Source organism: Nestor notabilis, unplaced genomic scaffold, assembly GCF_000696875.1.
Source record: "Nestor notabilis isolate BGI_N333 unplaced genomic scaffold, ASM69687v1 scaffold1520, whole genome shotgun sequence".
In the NCBI taxonomy this organism is placed as follows: Eukaryota; Metazoa; Chordata; class Aves; order Psittaciformes; family Psittacidae; genus Nestor; species Nestor notabilis.
Window position 1 is genome coordinate 61784 of NW_009910470.1, and position 18434 is coordinate 80217.

An 18434-nucleotide genomic window follows, 5' to 3' on the forward strand; every position below is an offset into this window, starting at 1 on the left:
CCTGGGAAAGATGGACCAGCAGGTCTTCGCGGTTTCCCTGGAGAGAGAGGCCTTCCAGGTGCTCAGGTATGATATAAGCACTAGAAAAATTGAAATGATGTTTGTAAATACAAGAAAATAATTGATTAACTCTTTTATTTCATGAAACCTTCTACTGTGCTGAAAGATGAATGCAATAGAACAAATATCAAACATCCAATATTGTTAAATATCATTGCCTATATAAGCAAAAAGGAATTTATCCAGTTTCTTGTCTTTGGATTTCTACATTCTTCTTTTTATATCTTGAAAAAATAACTCTTGAACTTTCCAGTGTAAGAGAAAAGCTTTTTTTTACCCCCTTTTTTCATTTTTTTAGGGTCCAGCTGGTTTGAAAGGAGGGGAAGGCCCACAAGGCCCGCCTGGCCCACTTGTAAGTAAACATCATAACCTCATGGAAATAGAAACAGTATTATGTAGTAACCTTTTTTCTTCTGAACATGCTGTGATGTTTTCATCAACACAGGCTGTAAACCAGCAGATAGATGTCATTTGAAGTGATCAATACTTACTCTCTACTAATTACATACTAACGAACATTCAAGGAGCGTGAAGGTTATGAACATCTGAAGCCTTCTGCTAGCAGTAGGCACAAGATTTATTTGTTGCTCAATACTTGCCACTTAACTCCTTGTTGAGATGAAAGAGGTCTTCCATAATGGAAAATCTATGGATAGTCAATAAGGGATTCATTGTGGTTGTGGCGGGTTTACTTGGCTGCCCACCAGGTGCCCACCAAGCTGCTCTATCACTTCCCCTTCTTACCTGGACAGGAAGAGAAAGAATACACCAAAAGGCTCATGAGTTAGGATAAAGACAGGAGTATCACTCAGCCATTACCCTTATGGGCAAAACAGACTTGACTTGGGGAAATGAATTTAATTTATTACTGCTCAAGGCAGAGGAGGAGAATGAGATAAAACCACATCTTAAAAACACCATCCCCCCACCCCTCCCTTCTTCCCAGGCTGAACTTCATTTGCCAGTTCTCCATTTCTTTCCCCAAAATGACACAGGGAGGCAGGGAATGGAGGTTGTGGTCAGTTCATCACATATTCTGTCTGCTGTTGCTTTCTCATCACACTGCTCCCCTGCTCCAGAATGGGGTCCCACTCACAGGAGACAGTCTTCCAGGAACTTCTCCCACAGGGGTCCTTCCCATGTGCTTGCAGTTCTTCATGATCTGCTCCAGCGTGGGTCCCTTCCACAGGGTGCAGCCCTTGAGGAACAGGCTGCTCCAGCATGGGTTCCCTGTGGGGTCACAGCTCCGGCCAGCAGACTTGCTCCAGTGTGCCTCCTTTGGGCATCCACCTGCTCTGGTACGGGGTCATCCATGGGCTGCAGATGGATACCTGCTCCCTTGATAATCTCCATGGGCTGCAGGGGGATATCTGCTCCCTCGTAACCTCCCCAGGCTGCAGGTTGATACCCACTCTGCAGTTAACCTCCATGAGCTGCAGGGGGACAGCCTGACTCCCCATGATCTTTGCCACAGGCTGCAGGGAATTTCGGCTCCGGTGCTTCCTCCCCTCCTTCACTGATCTTGGTGTCTCAGGGTTGTATGTCTCACATGTTCTCACTCCTCTCTCTGACTGCAATTGCTCTTGCCCAGTTTTTCTTTTTTCCCTCCTTCTTAACTATGTCATGCCAGAGACATTACCACCATCACTGATGGGCTTGGCCTTGGCCAGCAGCAGGTCTGTCTTGGAGCCAGCTGGCATTGGCTGTATTAGACACAGGGGAAGCTTATGGCATCTTCTCACAGAAGTCACCCCTGCAGCCCTTCCTCCCACCCCTGAGATCTTGACACATAAACCCAGTACAACTTTGTTCCCTTTGTGAAGTGCAGTTCACTTATGCAGTTGACCCACATGTTAAAGAATACTGCTGGTGTCGTGCATAGCATAAGATAGCTTTTAAATCTGTGCATTCACTACATTTGCACTCTTATTACTGCATCTAGTATTTGCAACCATATACCAGCCTATGTGTAAGGTTGATTCCTTTTAACTCATTGTGAAACAGATTGGTTTTGTTTAGACTGGGGTAGCAGAACTTTCCAGCCATAAAGAATAAAACTGGTAAATATTCTCCTCTTCTTCAGTAATTTCTGGATGGTTGGGAAATGTCACCCAGCCTATTTCTTTCCACCACTGTTCTACAATTTCTGATTTATTTGATATCTTAAAAAAAACCAGAAACAAACCCAAAATTTTGAAGACAGTCCTCTTGGAATCTATTGAGGTTGTTCACTCAGAGTTTGGAGATCTCAACACATTTAAAGAAGAGTAAAGATCTTAATCCTATTTTGAAGTGCTTTAAATTTGGTACAGAGAATGAATTTGGGATGATTATTTTTGCCAGAGCATCCACACTGAGAAAAATATTTTTCAAAGTTTAGTTTCTGTAGGAAAAGGGAGAAATTGTAGAGCAAGCTTAAGAATTTTGGTAAAGTATAATGAGCATTGTAAAAAAGAATACAGAAAATAGTCACATAAACCTCGAAATCTTCCATTGAAATCCATGGGAAAATAGATCATGCAAGAATGTAAGAATGGCTTATTAACAGTATCATTTCATGAATTCATAAAGAAATGAAGTGAAATTATACAATTGCTTTAGAGTTTTAGAAGTTATGATGGTCAAAACCATCCATTGCTTTCAAGACTTTATTGTACTTGTGTGAACCATGCCTATAGTTAGGATCACTAAAAGTTATGTTTGCTTGGCTAATCAGAGCTATGTAAAATCATGTCATTCAATAATATTACCTCTCAACATTTTAAGCTCAACGTAGGCATAAAAATGTATTTGCCAACTTTTTGTGGTTATAGTTTTTTTCTTTCTGATTATGATAGAGAAGCAGTGATATGTACTCATTCCTCAAAACAGTAAATTATTCTCCCTTGAGCACTGTGACTAGGCTTTTCCTCGGTGGTCATGTGCTCAAGAGCTTTTTACATTTAAGTTTTTGTTTCATGTTTGGACTTCTGTCTATACCTCTGCTGCCTCTTTCACTTCAGTTTCTGATAGTCATCTGCTGAAAGTATTTGAAGTAGGATATACTTAAGTTGCCTGTTCTCTGTTGTCATCTTTTTATGCAAGGACGTTCTACAGATGCAGAGGTATTCGAAACATGGTACAGTTATTCCCAAATGTCAATTGTGTAGATTTTGACAGTCATCTTGTCAACTTAATTCTTTCATTCAGTGCAACTGAAGTAAAAAAATAAATATCAGCACAGCTATTCCTGTTAGACAAAAAAAGTGATGAAATTCTGTGTATTTCAACAATAAAGCTCTCTTCTGTCCCTGCAAATCATATTGAGATAGGAATGCATTAACTAAGGAGGAAAAAAACCCCCAAACCATAGTATAAGGTTCTTGGTTTTGGATTTTGTCTACATTATTGGAAAAGATCTGCTGTAGCATACTTTTAAGTTTTACTTCTTGATTTCTTAATACTCAGTAGTGAAATTCTTAAACTTAATTATTGAATTCTTAATGCCTTTAAGCTGTTATTCTTTAAATCAAGAACTTGCATTTTTGCTTTACAATTCTCCTTAACACCAAGCCTTATCTATACTTTCCTGAAAGGCACTAAAATAAGGTAGCTGGGAAGGGAAGGGAAGGGAAGGGAAGGGAAGGGAAGGGAAGGGAAGGGAAGGGAAGGGAAGGGAAGAGAAGGGAAGCTAGTAGTAGGGAGACCATGCCACCCCATCTGAGGAACCAAACTGTTAAAAGAAAAGATAAATCAAAATCCAGAAGGCATAGACCAGAACAGTTTCTTCCATCTAAGGGTCACGTCTTGATTTTTTGAAGGAGGCCTTAAGGCTGTACTAACCTCTCAAGCAGATAGTTCAGGTGCAGTGAACCAGAACTCTTCTGAGCATACACAAACCAGACAGCACAAGTGTACTTGACATCAAGAGTATTTGGCATTTAACACAACCCACTTTTCCAGACAAGATGCCCACACAATAGTTCTACCACTGCTATCATAGTTTGTCATTAATATGCATCATGTAAGGTTACGAGGTGTTTCTGAATTTAAATTCACATGATCCACATTTTTCTGATTCTAATGGGGTGTCTATAGATTATAGTGTTTTACTTCAAAAATGAGAGCCTTTTTGAGGTGAGTATCTCAATCATCCCCATTTACCATCCTTTGGTTCAGATCATGGAGCTCTCTTGGAGCTTATGAACAGTATTGCATTCAGGAGAAACTAAACCGGAAGAGAAATTCCAGGAGAGCTTCTAATACCCACTAGATAATGGGAGTTCAGTGCCAGACAAATTCTTCTCAGTATAGTCCAGAAATACCGAGTACAGATGTCAGGAGCACAGTACCAATAGCTTCTTCACTTTATAAGGCCACTGCTGTTGGGGCCACACTTCCTGCTAAGGTAAATGTAGTCATAGAAAGAGTCACTTAGGAAGCTCAGAATTCTTTGCATATTGCTTTTCCAGTCTTTGAGATGTAGTGATAGCAGGAGTTGTAAGCAGAGCGGAAAGAGAGTTTGAAGGGTAAAAAATTCATTGCTTTTGAAGTATATCTTGAGTTCACTACAGTACAAGCAGTGCCACTTGAGGCACAAAGAGCACCAAGCTGCCCTGTGAGTATTCCAGAAGTCCTCAGTGGGATTTGTTTCCTATTTCATCTTTAATTACTAACTCGTTATGTTGAAATTGTTTTTCAGACCAAAAAAGATGCAGAGGTGCCCTTCATCCTGGGTTATGCATCTGTGAGGACAACAATTAAACCACAATAGCTTGGGATTCTTTCACAGAATCTCATAGCAGACCGTGAGCATCAAATAGTCCTAAAATATTTTCCCATCTATTTTTAGCCAACAGAGTATAGACACAGGAGTGTCCTTATAATGGAGTCTTCATTTGCCGTTTATAGTAGGAAAATAATTCATGCCAGTAATGATTTTCCTCCAATTCCCGTTCAATACCAATTGTTTCTAAGTAGCATATATAGTCAGTTACAAGCTTTTTTGGCTAGTGCATGCATCTGCAAGCATACCAAACAAATGACAGCTCCAAATTCTGTGCATGCCAATTACTGTGCTTAGAAGGATTTGGGCAAAAGAAAGAAATGCATGAATGCACTACAAAGCAAGGGCTTTTTTCTGTGGTTTTTTGTTTCATTTTGGGTTTTTTTGTGTGTGTTTGTTTTGTTGTGTTGGGGGTTTTTCAGTGTTTGGTTTTTTTTACCAGTTCTCTTTTATGTGCTATTTTAGTCTTCTGTTTGTTTTCTCCTCTTCTCATACTACTGTGTGGAATGCTGAATGCTAATGAGAGAAAACTCTTTGGAATGTCAAGCAGTCATTTTTCATTAGCTTATTTAGGAATAGGGTGCCCAAATTGGACACAGAGTAAGCCAGCTGTAGGCTACCCAATTATCAGTACTAAGCTATCTAGCACTAATCTTCCTCTATTTGATAACATTTTTCAGTCATGGGGATCTTTGCTTGTTAGGCATTTTGTTAATCAGTAAAAGGTGTTGCTTCTACTGTGTAGTATATAAAATAGCTATAGTTACATATCTCCTCACAGAAAGTGAGAAAACCCACGGTTACTAATGAGTTTAGTCTGTATAAGAGAAATGCAAGACAAAGCATGACACTTCCATTCTGTTTTAATTAATAAACAAATTCAAGGCTGTGAGTACCACCGCAAGATCACAGCTTAACAAGGAGTTTAGTAATATAACGGGATTGTTTCAGAGTGGGACAGAGAGGCAATGGAAGATAATAAACATTGAAAGATAGAACAGACTTAAGAAGCTGCCTAAAATGCTTGTATGAGTTGTCAGTATAATTTAAAGTGTTCTGCTTTGATCAGAGGCCATTCTCACAAAGACATGAGAGGATCCTTGAAAACAGAAGGTGTAGTTTCTGTTCATAACTCATGTGGAGTTTAAGCATAACAAATAAAAATGATGCAAAGATAAAGATGAAAAGTTGGCTGATTAAGAAGAGGTACTAGAAATTATGGCCACTGTTAGTGTCTGCTGTCTGATACAGAAAAAATCCATGACTTATTTAGATTTTTTTCCTTTCTATTCTTGCATCCTACTGATGAGGTGACCTAAATTTGTATAGCTTATGAGACCTGACAAGATCAGAGGCCATGGTGGCATATCTGCAGGGTATGGCATTTTTCCTGTTGAACTCACGGAAGTCTTAGAAACTAAAATAATAGAAATAGGACAGAAACTTAGGCATCTACCCTGACCTGAATAAATAGACCAGCACTTGGAAGGATAAAGGCATCTGTGATTCCTGCACAAATAATATTTGTTGGACACTCACACAAAATCATATTTTACTGAGAGAATTTGCAAAAATATTTGGAGCAACCGTTCAGCATTCTCTCCTGCCACAGTTACCTGAAGGGTAAAGCCCCTTATTATAGTCAGTCCAAGAAAAGTACATCATGATTAAAAGCAAAATCTTGGGCCCTCCTAAGTGAAAGAATTTTAAAATTCCAATGTTACAAGAGCCAGCAAATTTGATCTTTCTTAAACATGAAAAAAACACTTGGCTGTTCAGAGTGTCGGGCTATACCACCTATTACTTATCCATGATTCCATGATCTATCGCTCCCCTTCCAGTACAACAGCTGGAAATGTGAAATTACCACTTTAAAGTGTTACAAACTATCTTGTAGGTGTCAAGCTGAAAAGCTAGAGAAATATGAACTGTACAGCAAACAAAACTTTAACAGTGCTCTATTGATGCAAAAATGGTGAATTATTTGAAACACAAACCCCAAAGATGCTGCCAAAGTGTGAAGATATAGAAATATAGGTGAGAGAAGAGCTCTCTTTGCTTCTCAGTTTTTTCAGTGAGCCCACAGGTTTCAAGGTTTACTCTATTGCTGTTAGTGAAATAGTTTTTCCCCATTAGACTTGTAAGCGCGAGGCTAGCTCCCATGTAGAATATAATGGAACAGAATACCCCACTGTCTTTGTTCCCATGCTCTCCTATCTACAGGACACAGGAAGGATGTAGAGCATCTTGAATCTTCAGGAAGTATGAGGACTGGCAAAGCTGAATCTCCTGTCAGTTATCAGCCAGTGATGGTGTAAAAAAGCACAAAGTAGTTCCGTCATTCTCTACGCTCTGCCTGTACTCAGGAGAGCATCATGCTTCTGTCTCCCTGCACTTGCTGACTCTTGTGGAGAGACAGGAAGAAGCAGGTTAGATGGCAGTTAACCTCCATCAAGACACAGGAAGTTTTCCCCTGTGCTGTCATGAATTCATTTCATGGTTGGTCAGAATCTGCCTGTGTGATCAAGGAGGTATTAGGAATTCAAGTGTAAACCTAGCTCTGTGGCAGATTGACATATTTAAAGGTTGGCTTTTTATGGAGCAGCCATAAGCCCTACACTGCTTCAAGTGAAGAACTGAGAGGGAATGTAGGAACTAAATTTTCATTTATGGATGTTTTGGTAGAAAGGAATGCAATAATGACAATGGTATAACTCATTTAAAAGTGAGGCTTATTGACGTTAGAGTAAAACTTATTTATTATTATATGGGTTAGTTCTGTATTTTAATACAGTGAATATTCATTCATCAAAGTAGTATAGCAACGTATTTTGGAAGCAGAGGGGAAAATGTTCTTGAAAACAGGCTGAAGCACACTTGTATTATGATGAACAAATACAGGAAGGGGTGAAAAAAACCCAAGTAGCATTGAATAAGAACTATGGAGTATGAACTTCAGGTTACTTCTTTTAGCCTTTTCCTTTACTTGCACACATGCTGAATGTGTATCCTTCTACCAGATGGAATCTCAGTGAGTAACAGGTTATCTTCCTGTTCACCCGAATCATGAAAACCACCGACAGTTTTCAGGCTTGTATCAGAATTGTCTGACACTCTATTCTTTCTTTCCAGGGTTCACCAGGGGAACGTGGAGCAGCGGGCACCGCTGGCCCAATTGGTCTACCAGGTCGTCCTGGACCTCAGGGTCCTCCAGGCCCTGCAGGAGAGAAGGGTGCTCCTGTAAGTAATCACAGAGTCACATAAAACTATTACAGCACAGACTTTTCATTCCAGGATGTTACTCTTACCCACTCTAGTATTTGTCTGTTAAACATCCTCAGAATAACTGATCTATTCCTTTTACATTACGAATAAGTAAATAGTAAAACATTTATTGTCATAACCTCTAACATACAGGCAGGGTTAAGCCTGTTATTATCACAGCAGGGAATGGAACCTGTTATTATCACAGCAGGGAATGGATATAATAAAAAAGTTTGTCAGATCATTCTTTCATTAAAACTTTGTACCCAGCCATTCTGCATTACTGTAGACATGTATTTGTCGTTGGCTTTCATTATTACTTAGTATAATTTTCTGATGCACTCTCTTCCTTTTACAGTTTCCTTTCTATTTCTCTTTTCCTTATTATTTTTTAGTGGTAATATGACTCCCTGTACTGAAATCTCCATTAGTCTCCTGTGGTAATGGTGGATCACTTCTGTTTCTTGAAAACCAGGGTGAAAAAGGTCCTCAAGGTCCTGCTGGACGTGATGGAGTACAGGGTCCTGTGGGACTTCCTGGTCCTGCTGGTCCTAGTGGTTCTCCAGGAGAAGATGGTGACAAGGTGAATCATTAAAATTGGTATTAGTGCATCTGTGAGATCTGCCAGTGAAGTTCTCTGTAGCTTTTCTCACCATAAATATGACAACGAAACAGCTCTTAGCCCTGCCTCCTGCAGACTTCTTCCACCTACTGCAAAAAACCTGAAAAACCCTTCTATAATCAGATGCCTGAGGAGCAGATGCCATGGGACACTGGGATTTGTGTTCAAGACTAACATTTATCCTGGCAAAGAAACAAGGATGAAAGTGTGGCAAAACAAATCAAGGCAGATGATGACAAAATTAATTCTTGCTTATTTTAGAAACTTAGTTTGCTGAATGAGGAAGATAAAATAGTCTCAGTGACGTACAGTGATTTGGAACCACTGAATAGGTTGAGAGTGTCAATCTAATACGTTCACAGCAGAGATACTCTGTTGACTTCTGGCAGAAATTAGGATATGGCATCTTTCAGGATCAGCTTACATGTTTGCTCGATCCAGCACTGTTCTCTTAGCAAGGGTAAAGGTAAAGATTTTGAGGTCCATTTTTATGATGCATGAGTGTTATTTATCCTACAGTATTTTCTGTGATTTAATTTAATTATCTTTTATTACTGTATAAAGAAAACATATTTTTCCTGGTGATTTGAATAATTTTGAAGTTTTGAAGTATTGTACACTTCAGTGAGAAGCAGTTATTTCAGTCACATATGGTTAGATGAGTCTGTAAATCAGGGTGCTTTCGTTGTAAGTTCATATTGAAGGTGACATGAGGAACACAATTTCCTCTATTTAGAGCTCAGTTGGACTATACTTCAAAGCCAGGTCTTGTTACCCTTTGCAATGTAGCAATCAATATCTGGATTAATATGACATACTATTGATGGGTGCAGAATTGCCCCCTTTAGACCTTCACACTTAAAGCAGCAGCATAAAACACAGAAGAATCATATCAAAGGGAACATTTAAAGATACTGTTATATTGAATTCAGCTGAGTGTGAAGGAGACCATTTTAAACAAGAAGTTTAACTTTTAACTTTCCCTTACAGGGTGAAATTGGTGAACCAGGTCAGAAAGGTAGTAAAGGCGACAAGGGAGAAAACGTGAGTAGCGCAATCCTTCCTCCATTCCATTCTTCATAAATAGGAAGTATTCATGTATGAAGTATTCAGGGAGCCTTGCTACATCACTGAACAGAAACAAAGACACACTTCAAAAACGTGTCTTCAAAATAAGGTGACGTTTTAGCGCAACACTAGAGGTTTGTAGTTCTAGAGCCTTTATTTAGTATTTCTCATATTCCTTGAGCTTACAGAATAATTAAAAAATAGCTAGGTAAACTACCTTCCTTCCTATATTATTTTGATTCATCCATTCTCCATGTGAACTGGAAGAGACCAAGCATACAGATACATTCTTTTACTGTGATTAAGTTCACTTCACCGACTGGATTGGGTGAACATACCCAGCTTTAGCTTGGCAGGCATAATGATGAAGAATATGAAGACTCAATAGAGAAACCTACTAACAGAGTTTTAAAATTTGTAAAGAATATTTAATCCATGGAAAGCACACTTAACTGATTGCCACATTTCAAGACCTCAGAGTAAATTCAAAATTACTTCCAAAGTTCAAGTACTTCCTCTGTTAATTGAAGCCAGAAAGATACAAATCAGCTTTTTCTACTGTAAAATTTGAAGCTAGAAAGAATAAAACTAGACACTTCTTTTCTGTTTGATTTTTGTTTCTTTCCCAAAAAGTCAGAAAAGGTTTGTTTTCACTTCTGTTCAATTTCAAGATAAACTGGCATTTTAGTTGAATAGTTTTCCCTAAGACATAATGGAGAATGATTTTTTTTTAATTATTATTATTATATTTTATCAATATTCACAGTTAGCAAAGCTCAGAATTCAATATAGAGATATTCATAACTAAGCATATTTATTGTCTTGAAAACACTGTGTGCTTTTTATGATTAATGACTTAGCACCATAAAAGTAGATGGCTTCTAAAAATTATACCAAATTTATGGCTTACACATAATCAGATAATGTTTTATGGAGGATACATAAAAATTCAAGCAAATTGCAGGTTTATAATTTCATAGAAAAAAAATGTGTCAACAAAATGCACAGAAAAAGACAAGCTTCTTTTATTTTTAAAGAAAACCTTTTTCTTTCCAGTTACTTATGTGAGAAAGACTTTTACAATTTCCAGTGCAGAATACAGATACTTTTCACAACCTTATTTCATTAGGTAAAATTGCAAGTGCTATAATAATTTATTTGTTATGCCCTGTTAACACAAAAGAATGTAATATCATACATATGGATGAGAGATAAACCCCAGTTTTGCAAGAAACATACATATGACCAAGTTGGAAACAAATTCTGGTCCAGACTAAAATTGCTCCAGCACCTGGGCTGGGGCAATCGTAAGCACAGCTACACGTAGGGGGAGACTGGATGGAGCAGCCCTGAGGAGAAGGACTTGGGGGTGCCGGGTGAGAAGCTCCCCATGACCCAGCTTCAGTGTGTGCTTGAGCCCAGAACCTCCCCCGTGTGCTGGGTGCACCCCCAGAGTGTGAGCAGCAGGTTGAGGGAGGGGATCCTGCCCCTCTGCTGTGCTCTGGGGAGACCCCAAGTGGAGAACTGCACTCAGCTCTGGGGTCTGCAACACAGGAGGGACATGGAGCTGCTGGAGCAAGTCCAGGGGAGGCCACAGAGATGCTGCGAGGGCTGGAGCAGCTCTGCTCTGGAGACAGGCTGAGAGAGCTGAGCTGGGTCAGCCTGGAGAAGAGAAGACGCTGGGGAGACCTTAGAGCAGCTCCAGTGCCTAAAGGGGGCCTATACGATATCTGGATAGGGAATTTTGACAAGGGCGTGTAAGGATAGGACAAGAGGGAAAGGCTTTAAGCGTATAGAGGATAGATCTAGACTAGACATTAGGCAGAAATTCTTCCCTGTGAGGGTGCTGAGGCGCTGGCACAGGGTGCCCAGAGGAGCTGTGGCTGGCCCGCCCCCGGCAGTGGTCAAAGGCCAGCCCCATCCCTGGCAGTGCTCAAGGCCAGGTTGGACACAGGGGCTTGGAGCTACCTGGTCTAGCAGGAGGTATCCCTGCCCATGGCAGGGGGTTGGAATTGATGAGCTTTAAGGTCCCTTCCAGCCTAAACCATTCTGGTGTTTAAAGGAAAGGGCAGAAGAAGTGTATGAAGCAGGTCATGGTCCAGTTTCACTTCGGGCTTTGGATGTGATCAAATGCATATTCTTCTGTTTTCCCCTCTTCATTTGAGATGCTTCTGCATCAGAGAAATTCAGAAGAAACACATGCTTCACATTTCTCTTTCAGACCATTTTAGCAGACCAGCTAGTTACACTGAGCATTAGACTGTGACTACAGTTCCCATTGTGAGTACTAATTCATTTGGACATGTTCCAGCAGATCTGCTGTCATGGTTTAAGCCCAGCCAGTAACTCAGAACCATGCAGCTGCTCCCTCCCCCCCCTCTTCCCCCTTCTGCTCATGGCGGGATGGGGAGGAGAGTCAAAAGAATGTAAACCTCGCAGGTTGAGGTAAGAACAGTCCAATAACTAAAGTATAATACAAAACTAGTAATACCACTACTAATAAGGGAAATAACAAAGGGGGAGAATATAAAACTAAAAGGGGAAAAGTTAAAAAACCAATAAACATAAGTGATGCACAGTACAACCGCTCACCACCTGCCAACTGATGCCCAGCCCGACCCGAGCAGCGATCTGGGCCTTCTGGGTAACTCCCCCCAGTTTCTATACTGGGCATGACGTGCTGTGGTGTGGAATAGCCCTTTGGCCAGTTTGGGTCAGGTGTCCTGTCTCTGCTTCCTCCTGGCTTCCCCTCCTCTCTGGCAGAGCATGAGAGACTTGAAAGTCCTTGATCGGGGTAAGTGCTACTGAGCAACAGCTAAAACACCGTTGTGTTAGCAGTGTTGTTCTCAGACTAAAGCCAAAACGCAGCCCTGCACCACCTACTAAGAAGGAGAAAAATCATTGTTACAGTTATTAAAATAACTGTTATGGTTATTATGCAGTCATCTGCTTTACAGATAAAGTGTCTGCAGCATAATAATTTTGAGAACATATCTTGTATTTTCAGTCTCAAGGTCTGAGGCATTTGGGAATATAATGTTTTCCTTAAAATACAGGATTCGGTGTTCAGGCCTGCTTAGTTGAAGTGAATGTTACCACATTTCAAGTCAAGTGTATTGAATCCTGTTTGTCCTCAATTAGAGTAATTTAACCCTGACAATTCCAGAATGTGTTTATTTCAAATCTGCTTTCCTTTAAACATGCTGATGGATAGTGGGGTAGGGAGAAAGGCCTCGGGAAGATTATGAAGGGAAGTACCTAGTTCTGAAATTGCAGGACAAAGAGTGGATGTGCACAATACCTAGACACCCACAAAAGCCTTGGTGGGCATTTAGAGACTAATCACACCAAGGACCCTGAGCAAAGAAGAGCTGGAAACATCTTCAGTTTCCCATTGAAACTAACAAGGATTTATGTTTGGGGGTTTAATTGTACTGTGCCTGACTAAAAATACCATGTTGCCATATCCTGGATAGGGACGGCACAATTTTATTGTTGATGTATGTTCTATCTTGAGTTTCAAAACCTCCACAGTCACAGGAACCTTCATTAGCTAAAGAGTCTCTCCTGATGATTCTGATCAGTCCCTCTCCATTTGCCCTCCGGAGTAATGGACAAGAAGAGTCTAGCCATGTGTCCAAATAACTTCTTATTAATCAATTGCAAAATACCTTTCAACAATACTTATATAAAAATGAGTACTTAAGTGAGATGAAAAATGTGTAGGTCTCCTTCTGGGCCCTGAAAAATGAAGGAGCAGGTAGAAGCATTCTGCAGAGTGTAGGAATATTCTGTTCTGATATGACTTTGCTAATTCCCTTTCTCATGGTAACACACACACACACACCCCCCAGTCAACAGGAGCATTTCTAGGACTCCTTTCATTTAGTAATGTCACCATAGAGGATAAAAGCCTTTGCTCTATTGCCATCATATATGTGACAAGAAAATTATAAAAGAGAAGAAATACATAGCCTGACACTTCAATCTCCCTAGAAAATAAGATACTCTAAAACCTACATAGAATGAAGAGAAATAGACTTAAGAAGTCCCTTTTCCTAATCTCCCTATAAAGGGCAGAATAATCCAATTTTAGCCCTAACAAGGTCATTAAATCCAAGGATTATTCTGCACTAAATTAGAATTCCCAGACTAGAAACTGTGGACAACTTCCTTGCCGTCTGAAATAGCAGACTGGAATTCAGCCCTTGCCAGCTGTAAGGTTTTTTGCTGCTTTAGCTTCACTTTTTATCACTCTAGTCTCTATAGGTGGTGCAAAAACCAGCTTCAACCTACTGCATAATTTTAACTACATTATAAACTGGTATCTTGCATTCCTGTACTCTGTTGGTTAGATACCTTTGTTATGTCATATCTGTGTAAGTGAGTTCCAAATTAAGTGCAATGTAATGTGGAAAGCTGTTATTCTGTAAGGAGACTGAAAAATGTAAGAAGTTCATCTCAGAGACTTGGTATCAAAGAGTACATGTCTCCAAGTGCTAAACAAGAACTTAGATGTTTTCATGGCTCCTGGAGGTCATTTGTGCTGTTACAAAAACCATTTGCAATTTTAAAAGAACAAATCCAAATAAGCATTCCATTTCAAGATAGATTGTTAGAAGATGCTTCACAGAGATTTCCTGCACAAATCTCATTGAAAGGTCTGTTACTTTTAATTGTGAAAAGTAAGTACTTTTTTCATTTCATTCATGTTTGCATGGGAATCTATTGTAAGTATTCTGAAACATTACAAATCTACTTCCAACAAATGCCTGTATTAAGTCTGTTATAGATGTGCAAATCTGAGTTTTTGAGAGATAAACAAATAATGATTGTACTGAATGGAAAAGACTTTTAAATAATGCTACATTCTCTATGAATAAATGTAGAGATGCTTAATAGACCTTGATCATGCAAATAGGGTTGTCTCTGTATCTGCTTTTAATCTCATTTCAGATGCCATAATCACTAGCTTTACCTTTTGGATGTTTGTTTGTCGCAGGGTCCTCCAGGTCCACCAGGTCTCCAGGGTCCTGTTGGTGCACCTGGTATAGCTGTAAGTAGCTTTAGAGCAAACCCCAGTCTTGCCGTAACTCATCTCTTACTTAGAAGTTCTTTGAACTGCATGCTCCTCACCCAGGCATTTATTAAAACACTATTAACAGTTCTATTGTCCACTTGCATGCAGTTGTTTATTGTAAATAAGCTATTGTATTGCGGATGTACAGCAGAGCAGTAATTCGATGGAATTATTAAAAATGAAGTAGTGTAAATAGGGAATGGGACTGTCCTTGCAGTGAATTGGTTAATGTTTTATATGACAGTCAGTGGTAAAATCAGCTCGGTATCAGATGCATTTAAAACTAAAATCCACCTGATACCAGTTTCATTGCTTTTTATTTATTTAGAAGGTTTTGAATTCTTGAAGATACCATGAAGACTGGTAGAACTATATGTTACTCATAGTTACTAATATGTAGGTATTCAGCAGCTATAAAGTTTATGCAGATGTGAAAGAGAAGAGGTATTCAGGAAAAATCTTTGTGAGACATGCAGTTATTATTTGACCTACATTAAACCAGGGCATATGCTGGTATTTTATTTATATAACAGATTTCATTCAGTCAAGGTGTGTAGATGCATTTGTAAAGATACCAGACATGATTCTGAGCCCCCTTCTTGTTTTCCAGTGATTTCCATGGAGCTTCTTCTGTTATTATCAAACCTATGATATTTTTGCTTTTCACTGTTTCCAAACAGGGAGGTGATGGGGAGCCAGGCCCAAGAGGTCAGCAAGGCATGTTTGGGCAAAAAGGTGATGAAGGTCCTCGAGGATTCCCTGGACCTCCAGGCCCTATTGGCTTACAGGTAAATTCCTTTATTGTTTACCCTTCACCTGTTAGAACCCTGATTCTTTCAGAAACTGAGTATTGTCTTCTATTAAATAAATAATAGCATCAGATAATAAGAACTCAAGTATCCCATATTCATAAATAGCAGATTAAATGCTGAAGGAGATGGGTAGAATGCTCTGAACTCCTGGCTACCATAAGCTTTAGAATTTCATTCGATAATTCATTCATTTTTAGAGTCTGACAACTTCTGCTTCAGTAAGAGCGCTTCTTTTTACTGGAGATGCTCGTCTTAAAGAAAAGATTGAACCTGGAGGAGTGTTTAACATGTCCTAGTCATTTACTGTATTTTCACAATAGGTTTTGGCAACACAGTGTTTTCCCAGTGATACCTTTACAGACACTTGTGTTCAGAAAGATTGGCAGAACTCCATGATGCTTATACGCTGCTGCCATCACTGGCAGGTTCCTATAGTTTCATGTTTTTTCCTGTTCAAATCATTATTTTGAGTCAAAACACACCAAGCAAGCATCCAGTAAAATGTAGGCTTCTCACTGCTGCATCCAGGGAATTACAGTTGAAAGATTCTGCTTTTTCAAAAATTCTATTTGCTTAATTAGAACAAAACAAAGAACAAGACATTGATTAACTTCCATATAATTAACGTTAGAGCACAGAACACTGAAACTATTTCTAATCCGTGCATTAAGCTGTAATATGAATCATAAAAATGGAAACCTTAACCTGTACCTATCATTTTTTAAATTCTGTTACTTAGTGCAGCTCATAAAACTTACAATGAGGTATATAAAATGTTGCAAACCTTCAACCCTTCGTGGAAAATCACAGACTCGTTATTAGTGTTGGAAGGGCCCTCTGGAGATCATCCAGTCCAACCCCCCTGCCAAGGCAGGGCCACCCAGAGCAGGTCACACAGGAATGTGTCCAGGTGGGTTTGGGATGTCTGCCTGTTCCAGGGCTCTGACACCCTCAATGCAAAGTTCTTCCTCATGTTGAGGTGAAACTTGTTGTGTGTTAGTTTATGGCCATTGCTCCTCATCCTGTCACTGGGCACCACTGGAAAGAGTCTGGCACCATATTCCTGGCACCCACCTTTGAGCTATTGATCTGCATTCATGAGATCCCCTCTCAGGCTGCTCTAAATAGTTCATTATTGCACCAACATGTCTTACATAGACTCATGTTGCCTTTGAAGTTGAAAGATTTTGAGAAATCTTAACTTAGAAAAGTTATTTCTAAATTTTATTATGAACTGTGAAGGTTTTTACTGTTTTAAAGAGAATGAAATAAAATTAGTGCTATTTTTCTCAGCTCTAAAATCCTATTTCAATTGATGTTTTTCAGTAAAGTCAGCCTTCACGTTTTAAGTTTAATGAGCACTAAGCTATGTAAACATAAAAAACAATTGGCTGAGACTTACACAAATTAAATATGTCAAATGAGGAATTTTATTTCTCTGATCAAGATTTTAATTTGAATATGTTGGTCCCTGGACCGAGAGCCCTTATTTGCTAATGGTATTGAAGTACCATTGAGAAATCAGGAGTTTTTTCTATTCAGTAATCTAATTCTCATGGTCATTATGAACTGTTGGGGAGTAACAACTTTCTCTGTCTTACAGATAATATTGCACAGTAACTGTATCACAGTTCAGTTAAATTCTATTGCTATGACTTACGTTGGATATTAAGTAAATAGTATTATTGTTCATAAAATTGAACATTGGTAATTTGGAATATTGATTACCTTAATTTTGAATTTCCTTGCTATTTGATTTTGATAGTATTTTTATAAATAGGGAAATTTCTAACAAGAGGAGTTTAAATTAAAGAATAGCTGAAAAACTCTATGGGCCTAGGTTATCTTATAGTCAATTTATGGCAATTTTACTTCAATTTTGAATATAATACGTCTCAATTGCTTCTTGACAAAAGGAACTGAAAATACTATGTCCAAGAATGCATGAAATATTGATTCAGTGAAATTAGTAGGATTTTTTCAGTGTCGAAGTCGGAGTTCACCAAATAGTTTTGGAAAGTCTTTTTGACAGAAATATGAAGTAAATATTTAAATGTCTTCAAAGGCTTATGAGCAAACAGTTGAATGGGCTGTTTAGGATTAGCATGAGCATGAATCATAATGGACAAAGCATTCAACTTTTTAAGTTAAATGTCTTTCTGTGTTCATAGGGTAGAATTGAGTAGACTGTTCGCAGCTGGAAGATCTAGTTTATTTGAGGTGGGATTCTTCTCTCTGACTATCAGCTCTCTGAAGACTAGCCATTTAGTCACTTTCTAATCATACTTTAGAACAATTAGCACCAAATTTGTTATTTAAAACTCCTCATAGTGAAGGAAAGTCAATTCAGATTTCACTTGTTGAATTATTACGATGTAACCAGAAGTAAACATGAAATAAGTTAGAGTAGTAAAACTTAGAACCAGATCTTATTGTAATGTAAGTCAGTGTAATGCTGTTGACTCCAGATTTGAGGGGTCTGCTTTTTATAGCAGCCGAGCTTTGATCCTACATTTAGGAATGCCCAGCTTAGCAGTGATACTGCTTCTAGCTGTGGTAGTATTATACTAGATTTCAGATCAGGGAGACCTTATTGCAGCCTTTCAGTTCTTAAAAGGGGTCTGTAAGAAAGATGGGGAGAGACTTTTCAGCAGGGCCTGTTATGACAGGATGGGGTGTGATGGGTTTCAACTAGAAGAGGAAGATTCAGGCTGGATGTGAGGAAAAAATTCTTTACAATGAGGATGGTAAAACCCTGGCACA

General features: G+C 39.1%; 1 protein-coding gene across 1 annotated transcript in view; it reads left to right on the forward strand.

The window, feature by feature from the left end:
• LOC104402225 (collagen alpha-1(XI) chain-like) overlaps positions 1-18434 on the forward strand; it is a gene marked incomplete at both ends in the record, with an annotated part of 90010 nt that overhangs the window by 54681 nt on the left and 16895 nt on the right. The window contains 6 exons of the mRNA XM_010010044.1: positions 359-412; positions 7958-8065; positions 8565-8672; positions 9702-9755; positions 14782-14835; positions 15540-15647. Coding sequence (XP_010008346.1) covers positions 359-412; positions 7958-8065; positions 8565-8672; positions 9702-9755; positions 14782-14835; positions 15540-15647 — 486 coding nt within the window. The remainder of the gene's footprint in view (positions 1-358; positions 413-7957; positions 8066-8564; positions 8673-9701; positions 9756-14781; positions 14836-15539; positions 15648-18434) is intronic.